This window comes from Rattus norvegicus, chromosome 1 (genome assembly GCF_021556685.1).
Source record: "Rattus norvegicus strain SHRSP/BbbUtx chromosome 1, alternate assembly SHRSP_T2T, whole genome shotgun sequence".
Classification (NCBI taxonomy): Eukaryota; Metazoa; Chordata; class Mammalia; order Rodentia; family Muridae; genus Rattus; species Rattus norvegicus.
This window is the reverse complement of record NC_141534.1, coordinates 95711573-95727716: the sequence shown is the minus strand read 5'-3', so window position 1 is coordinate 95727716 and position 16144 is coordinate 95711573. Positions and strand designations below refer to the sequence as shown.

At 50.0% G+C, this 16144-nt stretch overlaps 1 protein-coding gene across 25 annotated transcripts in view; it reads left to right on the top strand.

The window, feature by feature from the left end:
- The first annotated feature begins 3184 nt into the window (after nt 1-3184).
- The window catches only part of Catsperg (catsper channel auxiliary subunit gamma), a 31046-nt gene continuing 18086 nt past the window's right edge, over nt 3185-16144 (top strand). For 4 of the 25 annotated variants that reach the window (XR_015683239.1, XR_015683236.1, XM_087653554.1 and 1 more), the window contains exons 1-8: nt 3444-3584; nt 8470-8753; nt 8853-8939; nt 12580-12724; nt 12839-12968; nt 13121-13193; nt 14436-14591; nt 15387-15558. Coding sequence is in view for 13 of the 25 variants with exons in the window: in XM_087653554.1 (XP_087509680.1) it covers nt 3455-3584; nt 8470-8753; nt 8853-8939; nt 12580-12724; nt 12839-12968; nt 13121-13193; nt 14436-14591; nt 15387-15558 (1177 nt within the window). In the remaining 12 variants the exon portion in view is untranslated. 25 annotated transcript variants of the gene reach the window in all.

The window sequence follows — 16144 nt, the reverse complement described above, 5'->3', positions numbered from 1 at the left end:
GGTCCCAAGGATTGAGGCCAGGGAAATTACCATGGGGGATTGGGGAGCAGAGAAAGGACACACGTGTGTGTGTGTGTGTGTGTGTGTGTGTGTATGTGTGTGTGTGTGTGTGTGTGTGAGAGAGAGAGAGAGAGAGAGAGAGAGAGAGAGAGAGAAAGAGAGAGAACACATAGACACACAGAGGGAGAGGGAGGGAGAGAGAGGTCTGGATTATATAGGGAGGAGCCTCTGGGGGAAGGGCAGGGTAGCCAAGCCCCTGAGCTAAAAAGTTTAAGGTTGGGGGCAGGGTATGGTAGGTAGGGACTGAGGAATGCTGGGAGAACCTGGAGGCCATGTTTGATATGTAAAATATGCACTTCAGGGGCTGGAGAGATGGCTCAGTGGTTAAGAGCCCCGACTGCTCTTCCAGAGGTCCTGAGTTCAATTCCCAGCAACCACATGGTGGCTCACAACCATCTATAATGAGATCTGGTGCCCTCTTCTGGTGTGTCTGAAGACAGCTACAGTGTACTTATATATAATAAATGAATAAATCTTAAAAAAAAAATATGCACTTCAATCCCTCGTCCCGGGGTCTGAAACCAAACATTCTACCCAAGTATGACTGATTTCTCAAGTCTTTATCTGCACATAGGTTATGCAGGAACTAGCAATCTGTGGGTGTGCATATATGTGTGCGTGTTGTTTTTTCCCACCCTACACAAAGGATACCAACAATGGCAAGTGGTAATTGTTCCTGGTTCGAAGGCAGAACTCTGTGTGTAAGTTTGAACCCTTGTCCTTGTATTTCATTTGTGCCTCAGATTACTTGTTTATGAAGGGTATTGTACAGCATTACCTCAGGTACTCCAACACCCAGCAATCTAATGCTTGTAAATCCTGTTATATAGCACCATCAGGGAGTCAATAAAATACCTAATTCTTCCCTCACTTTTGAACTCTGTTTCTTAATAAGGACCAAAGCTCCTAGATGGTCTTTGATGTAATAACTCCAATGTGTGTATGTGTGTGTGTGTGTGTGTGTGTGTGTGTGTGTGTGTGTGTGTGCACATACCTACATACATACATTTATGATCTAAGCTGGAATTGGCAAGTTGAGGCAGGAGAGTTGTCTTGGGCTTGAAGTCTGGAAAGCAGAGTGAGACCTGTCTCAAAAATTTCAGTGGGGCTGGGGATTTAGCTCAGTGGTGGAGCGCTTACCTAGGAAGCGCAAGGCCCTGGGTTCGGTCCCCAGCTCCGAAAAAAAGAACCAAAAAAAAAAAAAAAATTTCAGTAAGCCAAAAGTGGTAGGCAGGACAAGCCTGTGGTCCCAGCACTCTGGAGGCAGAGACAGGAAGATTGGGAGTTCAAACCCATCTTTGGGTACATTGGGAGTTCTAGTCCAGCCTTAGTTATATTAGGACCCAATCTCAAAAGAACATCAGGGCTAGAGAGCCATGACTCAAAGTTGAGAGTGTGGACTTGCTGGGCCTCTAATTCCAACATCTGAGTGGCAGAGGCAGGCACCTCTGAGTTTACAGGGAACTTATAACTAGCCAGGATGAGGATTCAGCTTTTGTCTCCTCTCCTTATTGCTCTGAATATTTGGCTTTTGCTTAGTGGTGTAGAATTTCAACACGAGTCACACTGTCCTGTTGGCCAGTTAGTTACTATAGGAGCTCAGTGTAAACAGTGTCCTTCACCCGATTATTATAAGCAACGCTAGGCTGGCGAGATGGCTCAGCGGTTAAGAGCACTGACTGTTCCTCCCAAGGTTCTGAGTTCAATTCCCAGCAACCACATGGTGGCTCACAACCATCTGTAATGGGATCTGATGCCCTCTTCTGGTGTGTTTGAAGACAGTGACAATGTACTCATAGACATACAAATAAGTATTAAAAAATAATCAGTAATGCTTATGTGGCAGGCACCAGGATATAATGGAAAATTGTTAACTCATCGAATGTTTCCTTGGGCCAAGGATTATGCTTTCTGTGTAGCCAAGCTGACTTCAAACTCATGATTTTCATGCCTCAGTTTCCTAAGGGTTGGGTCTACAGGTGTGGGCAGCCACACCTGGCCATGCGTCCTTCAGGTATTAGGGTTGTTGTTGTGGTGGTTGTCGTCTCACTATAAAGCTCTGACCCACTAGGTATTTTCTATGTGGACCCAGGAATTAAGGTGCCATTGAGACCTCTGTTGCCTCCCTGTAGTGATCTTCTCTGAAAGAATTCAGGAGACATGTAAGAGCATAGTGTAGCAGATGGCTAAACTCTCAGGGGCTGAGAGGACAATGACCAAAGGGACCATTGTAGATCTATGGTCTACGCAGGCTTCATACTAGTTCTGAAATTACTTGCCAGCTATCGTGGCGTATGCTGCCAGGATATGCTGAGGAATGAGAGACTAGAGGATGTGAGTCCAAGACCGGCCACCAACCGGAGATAGTTCAGTGATAAAGGGCTTGCCACTCAAGCCTGAATTTCATCCTTAGAGCTCATGGATGCAGGAAAGGCAACTGGACGAAGTGGTACTTGTCTGTAACCCCAGCTCTTCTAAGCTTCGACGGAGGACGAACTGGAAGGCTCAAACCACCGGAACCAGCTTTTTCTCCTTTTTGAGACAGGGTCTCTTGTAACCTAGGCTGGCCTTGACCTCCCTAAGAGGATCTTAAAACTTTTGATTCTCTTGCAATAGGGGGTTTTATCAGCTCACTTGCAAAAGACTCTACCACATCCCTGAGCCTCCAGCCTCTGTTCTTTTCTCCCTTTCCTTCCTTTTCTTTCTTCTCCTCTGCCCCCACCCCCACCCCCTTCTTTCTTTGAAGAAAGATTTCATTGTGTAGATTTGGCTGTCTGGGAACTGGCAATGTCGATTAGGCTGACCTCCAACACACAGAGAGCTCCCCTGCCTCCCCACTCCTAAGTGATGGGATTAAAGGTATATGCTACTACGCAGTAATCTTTAAATTTAATTAAATCATTTATTGAAGTGTACAAATGTGCACCATTTAAGTGCCCGGCAAGGTTGTTATCCAGTTCACAGTGTGGCTGATCAGAGACATGACTCTGGTCCTATTTGTGTGACCAGTAACTAAAGTTTTGGCCCTTTGTTTTTACAGGCTGTTGACTAGAGAGGCCTAACTCTAAGTTGGCTAATATTTAACTAGCTTCCTAATTGAATGTGATCTGCCCACTTCCAGATCACATTAGCTCAATTCCACAAAGGTTCTGGAAAATCTTTTTTCCTCGGGAGAAGTTTTGATCTAGAGGTCAAGCAGGCACAGTGCCTCTGTCAGAACAACCGTTATAAATTCCTCCGTGGCCTTCTGAGCACAAAGCTACCGATTTCAGCTTTTTTTTTTTTTTCTTTTTTTTTTTTTTTTTTGCGGGCCACACACCTGTGAGCCTGACTTGCTCAAGCCTTGTTCTCAAGCCCTTAAGCGCCTGTTGGGGACTGGGGGGTGCGCGCTGCCATGGAAACGCGCGCGCCACACAGGCGTGCCTCGCGCAAGGTGGAAGTCCAAGCGGCCATTTTAGGAGCTGGCCAGAGGGGTAGAACAGGCGCTGCCAAGCAACGGTTGACCGGTTTTAACCAAGTGACTGGTACTGCGGGGCGGGGATCCTAGGGGATGAGGGGGGCGGGAGGGAGTTGAGAAGGGGAGGGGAGGGGAGGGGTGGAAAGGCAAGGCAAGGAAAAGCTGGGGAAGGAGCAGGACCAGGCAAAGAAAGGGCGGGGTAAAGGTTAGGGCGTGGTTAAGATCTGGAGCCTGCTATGAGTATGGGCATGGCTAGAAGAGGCGGGACATAGAGCAGGTTGAGGTTCAGGGAATGGACAGGAGAGGTGAGAGGTGGAGAGAAAAGTTGTCTGTGGGGACAGTGAGGATCGCGAAGTCAGCGTGGGTGTGGAACGACGGGAGGTCTTGCGGCCAAAGGACAATCTTTACCCAGGAGAGACCCAGAGATCATGAGGGAAGTCGAGGCAGAGAGACATACTGGGGCAAGGAAAGAATTATTTACGAGAGGGGGTTCGGTGAAGAGAGAGCCAAATGGGAGGACAGGTTTGGTAGAAAGATAAAGGACTGGAGTGAGGATCGATTATCCTGCGAAAACAAAACCGGAGGCGAGGAGAGACCCCAAGGAGTAGAGAGGCCCAACAATCAGGAAAGGTTCCCTAAGGAGAAGGCTGGCACCGAAGGGCAGGCTGGTGCTGAGGAAAAAGCACCAGGGAGGGAGAAGGGCTTTAAAGAGAAGGGGTGCGACGAGCAGTGGGGCCAGGTTGCCCAGGAACCAAGGAGAGGAGCTAGCCAGGACCAGGAGCGTGGCCAGGAGAGAAAGGGGAGAGAGGATCCAATCTACATCAAAGCTTGGCGCTTGAATCAGGACCAGGGGCATGGCCAAGAGAGAAGACAGAGTGAGGATTTGAACTACCATACAACTCAGGGTCTGAGCCAGGACCAGGGGCGTGGCCAGGAGAGAAATGGGAGAGAGGATTCAAGCTACATCAAAGCTTGGCGCTTGAGTCAGGACCAGGGGCATGGCCAAGAGAGAAGACAGAGTGAGGATTTGAACTACCATACAACTCAGAGTCTGAGCCAGGACCAGGGGTGTGGCCAGGAGAGAAAGGGGAGAGAGGATTCAATCTACATCAAAGCTTGGCGCTTGAGTCAGGATCAGGGGCATGGCCAAGAGAGAACTCAGAATGAGGATTTGAACTACCATACCACTCAGGGTCTGAGCCAGGACCAGGGGCGTGGCCAGGAGAGAAATGGGAGAGAGGATTCAAGCTACATCAAAGCTTGGCGCTTGAATCAGGACCAGGCGTATGGCCAAGAGAGAAGACAGAGTGAGGATTTGAACTACCATACCACTCAGGGTCTGAGCCAGGACCAGGGGCGTGGCCAGGAGAGAAAGGGGAGCGAGGATTCAATCTACATCAAAACTTGGCGCTTGAGTCAGGACCAGGGGCATGGCCAAGAGAGAAGACAGAGTGAGGATTTGAACTACTATACCACTCAGGGTCTGAGCCAGGACCAGGGGCATGGCCAGGAGAGAAAGGGGAGCGAGGATTCAATCTACAGCGAAGCTTGGAGCTTGAGTCAGGACCAGGGGCATGGCCAAGAGAGAAGACTGAGTGAGGATTTGAACTACTATACCACTCAGGGTCTGAGCCAGGACCAGGGGCATGGACAGGAGAGAAAGGGGAGCGAGGATTCAATCTACAGCGAAGCTTGGAGCTTGAGTCAGGACCAGGGGTATGGCCAAGAGAGAAGACAGAGTGAGGATTTGAACTACCATACCACTCAGGGTCTGAGCCAGGACCAGGGGCATGGACAGGAGAGAAAGGGGAGCGAGGATTCAATCTACAGCGAAGCTTGGAGCTTGAGTCAGGACCAGGGGTATGGCCAAGAGAGAAGACAGAGTGAGGATTTGAACTACTATACCACTCAGGGTCTGAGCCAGGACCAGGGGCGTGGCCAGGAGAGAAAGGGGAGTGAGGATTCAATCTACAGCGAAGCTTGGAGCTTGAGTCAGGACCAGGGGCATGGCCAAGAGAGAAGACAGAGTGAGGATTTGAACTACTATACCACTCAGGGTCTGAGCCAGAACCAGGGGCGTGGCCAGGAGAGAAAGGGGAGCGAGGATTCAATCTACAGCGAAGCTTGGAGCTTGAGTCAGGACCAGGGGCATGGCCAAGAGAGAAGACAGAGTGAGGATTTGAACTACTATACCACTCAGGATCTGAGCCAGGACCAGGGGCGTGGCCAGGAGAGAAAGGGGAGAGAGGATTCAATCTACATCAAAACTTGGCGCTTGAGTCAGGACCAGGGGTATGGCCAAGAGAGAAGACAGAGTGAGGATTTGAACTACCATACCACTCAGGGTCTGAGCCAGAACCAGGGGCGTGGCCAGGAGAGAAAGGGGAGAGAGGATTCAATCTACATCAAAGCTTGGCGCTTGAATCAGGACCAGGGGTATGGCCAAGAGAGAAGACAGAGTGAGGATTTGAACTACTATACCACTCAGGGTCTGAGCCAGGACCAGGGGCGTGGCCAGGAGAGAAATGGGAGCGAGGATTCAATCTACAGCGAAGCTTGGAGCTTGAGTCAGGACCAGGGGTATGGCCAAGAGAGAAGACAGAGTGAGGATTTGAACTACCATACCACTCAGGGTCTGAGCCAGGACCAGGGGCGTGGCCAGGAGAGAAAGGGGAGAGAGGATTCAATCTACATCAAAACTTGGCTCTTGAGTCAGGACCAGGGGAGTGACCAAGAGAGGAGGCAGAGCGAAGATTCGAACTACGACAACACTCCGGGTCTGAGCCAGGACCAGGAGCGCAGCCTGGAGAAAAAGGGGAGCGAGGATTCGAACTACTTCAACACTCGGTACCTGAGTCAGGACCAGGGGCGTGGCCAGGAGAGAAAGGAGAGAGAGGACCCAATCTACAGCAAAACTCGGCGCTCGAGTCAGGACCAGGGGCGTGGCCAAGAAAGGAGGCAGAGCGAAGATTCGAACTACAACACTCCGGGTCTGAGCCAGGACCAGGAGCGCAGCCTGGAGAAAAAGGGGAGCGAGGATTCGAACTACTTCAACACTCGGTACCTGAGCCAGGACCAGGGGCGTGGCCAGGAGAGAAAGGGGAGAGAGGACCCAATCTACAGCAAAACTCGGCGCTCGAGTCAGGACCAGGGGCGTGGCCAAGAGAGGAGGCAGAGCGAAGATTCGAACTACAACACTCCGGGTCTGAGCCAGGACCAGGAGCGCAGCCTGGAGAAAAAGGGGAGCGAGGATTCGAACTACTTCAACACTCGGTACCTGAGCCAGGACCAGGGGCGTGGCCAGGAGAGAAAGGGGAGAGAGGACCCAATCTACAGCAAAACTCGGCGCTCGAGTCAGGACCAGGGGCGTGGCCAAGAGAGGAGGCAGAGCGAAGATTCGTACTACAACACTCCGGGTCTGAGCCAGGACCAGGAGCGCAGCCTGGAGAAAAAGGGGAGCGAGGATTCGAACTACTTCAACACTCGGTACCTGAGCCAGGACCAGGGGCGTGGCCAGGAGAGAAAGGGGAGAGAGGACCCAATCTACAGCAAAACTCGGCGCTCGAGTCAGGACCAGGGGCGTGGCCAAGAGAGGAGGCAGAGCGAAGATTCGAACTACAACACTCCGGGTCTGAGCCAGGACCAGGAGCGCAGCCTGGAGAAAAAGGGGAGCGAGGATTCGAACTACTTCAACACTCGGTACCTGAGCCAGGACCAGGGGCGTGGCCAGGAGAGGAGGCAGAACGTAAATTCGAGCTACGACAATATTCCGGGCCTGAATCAGGGCCAGGGGCGTGGCCAAGAGAGAAGACAGAGTGAGGATCTGCTCTATGGCAACACTCCAGACTTGAGCCAGGACCTGGGACGTGGCCAGGAGAGAAAGCGTAGCGAGGACCTGATCTCCAAAAAGACTCAAAGCTCGAGCCCAGGCAAAGGGTCTAGCAAGGAGGGAGGTGTGGGCGAGGACTCACGAAAGAACGCGAACACTACAAACCGGTTCTTGAGCAAGGCAGAAGCGACGGGAAAGGGGCGTGGTGAAGAGCAGTGTGAGGGCGGGGAACCTTGTGAGGGCGGAGCCCAGTCGCCGACCGCTGAGGGGCGCAGTCGAGAGGAATGCAGGAAGGGCTCGGGCAAGGCAAGAAAAAAAAAGAGAGACTTGGCAAAGAGTAGGTTAGTAGTTCCAAGAATTGGAACAGAGAAGAGCAAGAGCAGGGTAAAGGCGGGGAGAGCGACTAGGAAGCGGGGTGAAAAGAGCCGCAGGGGTAGGGACCATAGTAAGAGTAGGGGCGGGGCCGGGAGGAAGTGCAGGGGTGGAGCGAGTAGTATTAGTAGGGGAGGTGCCAAGAGCAGGGGCGGGGCGATGAGTATTTGTAGGGGAGGGGCCAAGAGCAGGGGCGGGGCGAGGAGTATTAGTAGAGGAGGGGCTGCGAGTAAGAGAAGGAGCGGGGCGAGGAGTATTTGTAGGGGAGGGGCTGCGAGTAAGAGAAGGAGCGGGGCGAGGAGTATTTGTAGGGGAGGGGCCAAGAGCAGGTGCGGGGCGAGTAGTATTAGTAGGGGAGGTGCCAAGAGCAGGGGCGGGGCGAGGAGTATTTGTAGGGGAGGGGCTAAGAGCAGGTGCGGGGTGAGGAGTATTAGTAGAGGAGGGGCTGCGAGTAAGAGAAGGAGCGGGGCGAGGAGTATTTGTAGGGGAGGGGCCAAGAGCAGGGGCGGGGCGAGGAGTATTAGTAGGGGAGGGGCCAAGAGCAGGAGAGGGGCAAGAAGTATTAGTAGGGGAGGAGCTGAGAGTAAGGGCGTGGCAAGGCCTAAGAGCAGGGTCAGGGCAGGTCCCAGAAGCCTGATCAAATGTGGGGCTAGAAAAAGGAATGGGAAAAAGGGCAGAAACTGAGCGGTTTCCTAGAGATCAGTCTCAGTTAGCCGACTTGCAAGTGGGTGTTGATCCCCACGTTCTCCAGGTTCTAGCTACATGGTGTTCTGGCCAGCCATGTCCCCTGTCAGCCCTGTGTGGCCGAGAAAACCAAACCTATGCGCATTCTGGGTACTGCGGCTAGTGCTATTGCTGTCGCTGAAGTCGAGAACGGAAGGTACTTTACAGAATTGCCACTGGCTTGTTGTCCTGAACAAGTTCGAGAATGTAGGCTTTCATCTCAGCAAGGATCGATTTCTGGAACACCAGCCTGTCGATACAGTGTCTGAGGTGTTCAGTAAGTTGGTAGACTCGCCAGTTGATCCGCAAGAGGTAAGGGAAGTGAGATCAAGAATATCAAAGGGATTTGAGGTCAGTAAATAGAGGGATCATGAGTCAGTGACTAGATATTTCCCCCACCTTTCCTTACAGAAATATTTGAGCTTTCCTTACTACCTGCAAATCAACTTTACGTGTCCGGGAGAGGTGAGAGTTTACAGTGTGAGTGGACTGATTTCTGTAAGTCTCCAATTTCCCATCACTTTCAGTAATGTTTTTCAATACAGTTTAATAGTAGTCTTCAACCACCCTGAAGGCCTTAGGGATTCAGTCTCCCACTAGATACAAGAACACAATAGGGAGGTGTTTAAAATGAGGTTCCCCCATTTTAAAATTGAGATGTAGGTCGTCATTTGTTTTGTTTAGGGGCTAGGGACAGAACCCAAGGCTTTGCACATGCTACCACCGTGACCTCAGCCCCTAAAGGTGACATTCTAAAGTCTACAGATCAGTACATTTTAGTGTATCTACAGAGTCAGACACCTGTCTCAGCTACATTTCTATTGCCATGACAAAAACAGCATGATCAAGGCAACCTGATAAAAGTTCATGAGCACCACAGCAGGGAACCTGGTGGCGATCATGCAGCAGCTGAGAGCTTATACCTCCGTTCACAAGCAAAAGGCAGAGAAAGAGAACTAGGAATAGTGCAGACTTTGGAGACCTTCTATCCCAAGTGACACACCTCCTTCAAGAAGGCCATATGTAACACTACTCAAATAGACCCACAGCTAGGGACCAAGCATTCAAACATAGGTGCCTATTATACATACATACATACATACATACATACATACATACATACATGTGTGTGTGCGTATGTTATATATAGGGGCTGCCCTCACTCAATCACACTAACCTCATTATCTTTCTCCTGAATGCTTCTGCTACCTTCAATAAGAACCGTGTGTCTATTAAGAGTTAATCTTTCTTTTAAAAAAGGATTCATCTTATTTTTAATTATATATGTATAATATAGATATAGATATAGATATGGAGGTATATGCATGTGCATGCAGTTGCCTATGGAGGTCAGAAGAGGGTGATGAATCCCTGGAATTGGAGTAACAGCCATTGTGGCTTGACATAAATGCTGGGACTCATACTTTGGTCATCTGGAAGAACAGTGAGTACACATTCTTAACCGTTGAGCCATCCATCTCTCCAGCCCCACCCTCTTTCTTTCATGATACAGGATAATGTTATTTAACCTGGGCTGGCCTTGAACTTACAACAGTTCTTGTGCCTCTGTCTCTTGTACTGGGATTGTAGGTATGAGCCATCATGCCAACCTCCCCCTGTCCATTTTGGTTTGTTTGTTTGTTTGTTTGTTTGTTTGTTTAGGACAGGGTCTTTCTAAAGAGACCTTCCTTGGCTGTCCTGGAACTCGACTTTCTGCCTCTGCCAGGATCAAAGGTGGCATGTGCTATCTTTTTTTTTTTTTTTTTCTTTTTTCTTTTTTTTTCGGAGCTGGGGACCGAACCCAGGGCCTTGCGCTTGCTAGGCAAGCGCTCTACCACTGAGCTAAATCCCCGACCCCGGCATGTGCCATCTTGATTGGCCTTCCTTTGCTCATTTTATTATTTTCTAAAATAATTTTTTTTAAAGATTTATTTATTACATATAAGTACACTGTAGCTGTCTTCAGAGACACCAGAAGAGGGCATCAGATCTCATTACAGATGGTTGTGAGCCACCATGTGGTTGCTGGGAATTGAACTCAGGACCTCTGGAAGAGCAGTCAGTGCTCTTAACCGCTGAGCCATCCCTCCAGCCCAAATAATTTTTTTTTATTTTATGCGTATTAGTGTTTTGCCCGAATGTATGTCTACTAGAGGGTGTCAAGTGCACTGAACTGGAGTTCCAGACAGTTGGGAGCCACCATGTGGTTGCTGAGAACTAAACCTGGGTCCTCTTGAAGAGCAGTCAGTGCTCTTAACTTCTAAGTCATTTCTCCAGCCTCCCTTGCTCATTTTAGAATGAAGAGGTTTTTTGTTTTTGTTTTTTGTTTTTTTTTACCTTTTAACTATGGATTTGTGAAAATTATAGATTTTGAACGAGGGCAGTTTGTCATGCAGATGATTTGAAAATGCTGTGCTTTATCCTGTAGGCTTTTTCTTTGAAGACAGGGTCTTGCTATGTAAACCAGGTTGGTCTCAAACTCACAAAGATCGACCTGCCTCCGCCTCCTTTGTTGTTGGGACTAAAGGTGTGCGCCATCGCCACCTGCTGCTTTTATTACTGTTTTTGATGAAGAGTCTCATGAAACCCAGGCTGGCTAACCTGACTGTAGCAAAGAATAACCTCAAACTTTTGAGTGTCTTACCCCTGCAGGCTCCATGGGAGTGTACTGGGATTTCAGGTGTGCACCACTGCACTCTATTTTATTCTGTGATGGGAAAAGAGCTTAGGGTCTCATGCCTACTAGGAAAGCAGTCTGACAGCAGGGCCCGAGAGGTAGCTCATTGGTTAAGAGTACTTGTTGCTGTTGCAGAGAACCAGAGTTTGATTCCTAGCACCCATCTGGTAGCTCAGAACCATCCATCACCCCAGTTCCAGGGAATTCCACAGGCACACACATGGTACACACGCACGCATTCAGACAACAGGCATGCACATGGTCCACATACATGTATTCAGACAAAATATTTATGCATGTTAAGTAAAACAAGTAAATCTAAAGCAAGGGAGTGAAAAAAGAAGCGTCAGTGTATGTTGTTTACAGAACAACGGAGTCTAGCCTGGGCTATGTAGGAAGATCCTTTCTCAAGACACCACCAAAGGTTTTAAGTTTATTGAGCTATAACTCACTCATGATATAACTCATCACCAAAGTATTAATTTGTTCTTAGAAAAGTTAATTGACTAAGCTACAAAGATCAAGGGGCTAGGCAGTCATCCAAGTACCATTTGCTTTTTGTATTGGTTTGAACTAGGGTCATATGTGGCCCAGTCTGTCCTTCAACTCAGGATCCTCCTACCTCCTTCTCCCAGGTACTGGGATGATAGGTTGCTAGGTGCGTACAACCATGCCCAGCTTTCTTTTTGTGGTTTTTTTTTTCTTTTCTTTTTTTGGGAGCTGGGGACCGAACCCAGGGCCTTGCGCTTGCTAGGCAAGTGTTCTATCACTGAGCTAAATCCCCAACCTCTCTTTTTGTGTTTTTGAGACAGTGTCTTACTACAGGGCTCTGGAACTCCCTGCTTGGATCAGGCTACCCTTGAATTCACAGTGATTCTCCTGCTTCTGTTATCTGAGTGTTGGGATCACAGAATCAATTCACCACCCTTGACTTGAAAGTTTCCGTTTTTTAAAACATTTTATTTATGTCCATGGGTGTTTTGCCTGCATGTATGTGTCTGTATACTACATGTGTGCCTGGTGCTTACAGATTCCTGAAGAGAGAATTAAAAACCTAGGAGACAGATACACAGTCCTGGTTCACTTAGGACTCTCTGTATAGACCAGACTGATCTCAAGCTTGTGGTGATTCTCCTGTTTCCATCTCTTGAGAGGGTAAATGGCGAATGTTAGTACACCCGGCTTCTAGATTTTATTGATTTGCTTATTTTGAGACAGCCTTACTTTATAGCCCAGGCTGACTTCAAACCCCCTGGATGTCCTCCTGAACTAAAGAGCGTGCTACCTCTCCCGCTGGAGCACTGGGAACAAGTGTTTGCCATCCCAGCAGGCTGCAGAGCTGTGCTCTCTTACCCTTCCATGGTGGGGAGAGCCTGCTATGTCCACCTAGCTCAGGTGCAGAGCATTACTCCAGGAGTCTCCGGGCAGTGGACCCTGAAACTAAGTTCTTCTCCCCGTCAGGATAGCGAGGTGCTGGCCCGAAAGGGCCACCTGTTGGGGATGAAACCCATGATCCAAATCGACTACATACACTCAGTCAATTTCTACCGTTGGAAGCCCGAGAATCTGCAGATCTTGTTGGAGGCTGCTCCAATGCTCAGCAGAGGTTGGCCAAACTGCTTGGTGGTGGTGGGTAGGGATAGGTAGTCTGGGAGCACCCTGAGGCCCACCCGGGCTTCTGGCAGTCTCTAATACCTCTGTGATTTTGTGCCCCATGCAGCAGGGGACTGCCACGCGGAGGCCATGTGCATCCTGAACTGGTACACACCCATGCCCTTGAAAAACGGCTCGGTGGTCGCCTCGGTGGAAGTCTACACCAATGGCATAGGACCCTTCATTCCCAGGAAAAGGTGCTGTTTCTGGTAGTGTGCACACACCGAGGAAAGACTACCCTCAGAATCCCAAAGGAAGCAGGGGAAGCAAAAGGGAGGTGGCAGGGAAAGGTGGCTGTGAGCCGGGAGGATCCCCTGAGATGGCACTCCTCACTGGAGCCTGCTTGCAGGTTCTTTGTAAATATGAATGGCTTCTTGAGGAAAGACGCAAGTGGTGCACCCGTCTTCACCGTAGGATATGAGGTGAGGACTGCCAGCCGGGACAATATATGAATTAGACGCACATTGCCTTCAAACTGCCAAACCAACACAGATCCCACTCGCAGAGCACTTTCTTGACCTCTGGCCCCCAGATGCCATTTTCCCAACTGTACCTTTGAGTTCCTCTTTCAGAAGTAATCTAGAGAGGGAGGGTTGTGCTCTCTCTCTCTCTCTCTCTCTCTCTCTCTCTCTCTCTCTCTCTCTCACACACACACACACACACACACACACAGAGTCCCCAGTGCCAGAGGCTGAAAAGTATCAAGGTTTCCAGGTAAGCACAGGGTGGCAGCCCATCCCCATTGTCTCACTGGGTTGTATGTAGTTTGTTTTTGTTTTTTGTTTTTTTTACATTGTTTTGTATGTGTTTATACCATGCTATGCATGTGGAGGTCAGAGGACAGCTTCTAGGAGCCTGTATTCTTTCCGCCTTGTGGAATTGCCTGACATTGAACTCAAAGACATTAAATTAGACTAGGTAGCAGGAGCCATTGCCTGCCAGACCGTCTCACGGCTCCTGCATAGTGTTTTGTCACAAGGTTTCAGTGTAGTCGGCAGTGGGCTATGAACTCATCATACAGACCAGCAAACTTTGTGAGACTCCGGCCTCAGCCTCCCAAGTACTAGAGTATCCTAGATGTGGGGCACCAAGCCAGGCCTCACAGATTCATTCTCACTTTTCTAATCCGTGTATCTATTTGGTGGTGGAGGACACACATGGGGCACATATACGGAAGTCAGAAGACAACCGAGCTTGGTGGCAAGTGTCTTTACCCACCAAGCCAGCCCACATGCTGTGTATACTCATTTCAAAGAGAAGAACGCTGAGGCTCCAAAGGAGGGAATCATTCCCTACCTCCTCATCACCACCAGCCCTGCACCCATGTTCTGTGCTTGCTACACATTCACCCAGCTAGCAGCGTTTCCCGCCCTGGAGGTGGAGCTCAGAGTACTCGCTAGGGCTTAACGCCTTGGAGGTGGGTGGCGGCTGGGGTTGGGGGTGGGGCGGTGATGGGGCGGTGAAAGATGAGACGCGAGTGAAGGGGGTGTGTGGGAAAGAAGGAAGAGGCTGGGCCTGGGTCAGAGAGTGGTGGAGAGTGAGGTTAGGGAGGGGACGACAAGCCGCAGAGGCTTCGTGGTCAGGACAGGAACTTTGGCTGGTAGTGGAGATGGCGGGACAGTCAGGTAGGTGAAGGCTGAACAGTATTTCTTTTTCCCTGACAGAGCCTTTCTCTGAAGCCGTCTCACTTTAGGCTCTCGAAATCAAGACCCCTGTGGTACACTATGGACCACACACCCGTCTTCATCCTTGGGGGCTTTGATAATGAAAAGGCCATCTTGCTCTCTGACAGTAATTTCCATGACTTTGTTCTCTTGGAGGTGAGTGACAGCAGGCAGGTGCAGACTCGGGCTTCTGGGCAGTACAGGGTCCTAGACCCTGGATGGGGATCTGGGACTATAGAGTAGGACTTCAAAGATGCCAGTCTCCAGGCAACAGGGCTTGAAGAAAAATTTTACTGCTAGGAAGCATAGGTTCAAATTTTTTTTTTCTTTTCTTTTCTCCGGAGCTGGGGACCGAACCCAGGGCCTAAATCCCCAACCCCCAGATATTTTTTAAAAATACATTTCTTGAAGGGTTGGAGAGATGGTTCAGAGGTTGAGAGCACTGACTGTTCTTCCAGAGCATCTGGGTTCAAGTCCCAGTACCCACATGGCAGTTCAACCACCTGTAACTCAAGCTGCAGGGGATCTGGTGCCTTTGGCCTCCACAGGGATTATCATTGAAATACAATCTCTCTCTCTCTCTCTTTCTCTCTCTCTCTCTCTCTCTCTCTCTCTCTCTCTCTCTCCCTCTCTCTCACATTGCCCCCCCCACACACACACACAAGGTTCTGGAAAGGTGGCTCAGCAGTTAAGAGCACTGGTGGCCTGGTGCCCACAGAAGCGAGAGGAGGGCACTGAGTTAGAGAGAGTTGCCCTTAACCACAGAGCCATCTCTCCAGATTCAACATGGGAGCAGAACTCTAGCACGGGTACAGGGACTGTTGAACACATCGTACACGGTTTAACTGCAGGTTGTGTACAGTGCTCAGGCTGGGATAGTGTGACTATCTAGGCAGTTAGAACTCAGAGGCTGAGGGCTCACACTGGCTCACACGCTCTCTGCCCCTGCAGCTGAGTATTGATAGTTGCTGGGTCGGCTCCTATTACTGTCCCATTCTTGGCTTCTCAGCCACTATCCATGACGCCATTGCCACCGAGAGCACGCTCTTCATTCGACAGAACCAGCTCGTCTACTATTTCACAGGCACCTACACTACGCTCTTCGACAAGAGCCGCGGCAGCAGTGAGAACACTGGGATGGGGAGACCGGGGGTGGGGGTGGGGGATGTGGGTGTCAGAGAAACAAAACTAAGAAGGATATTGACCAGAAAGGAAAAAGTCTAGGCATTACCGTGGTGTACACCTTTCATCCCAACACTTGGGAAACAGAGATAGGGAGATGAGGGGGCTTTTGGTCACCCTTAGCTACATAGCCCTGTTTGAGATGAATCTGGGCTACATGAGACCCGGGAGATGGGGTAGCACACACATGGGTAGGGGTGTTGCCAACCTCTAATCCTAGCACTTGAGACTATTTAGTTCAGGGCAATCATGGGCTATGTATTAGATTCCAGACAGCCTGGGAAACTTGGTGAGAAATGCTTCAACCACTCCCTCGGAGATGGGAGACAAGGCAGGAGTGGGGTGCACCTGTGGATTGGCGCCTGACCCAGAAGCCCATGAGCACTTTGGCTTCAGACATAGGTTTATCCAGGTGTGCACTATAACTCTTGGTCTCCTTGTTGAGCTTGGTGACAAGCTCACACCCAGCCCCAGAAAGCCACATACCTTTTGGCTAGTGGCTAGTGGCTACAAGCTGGAAGGGCCTC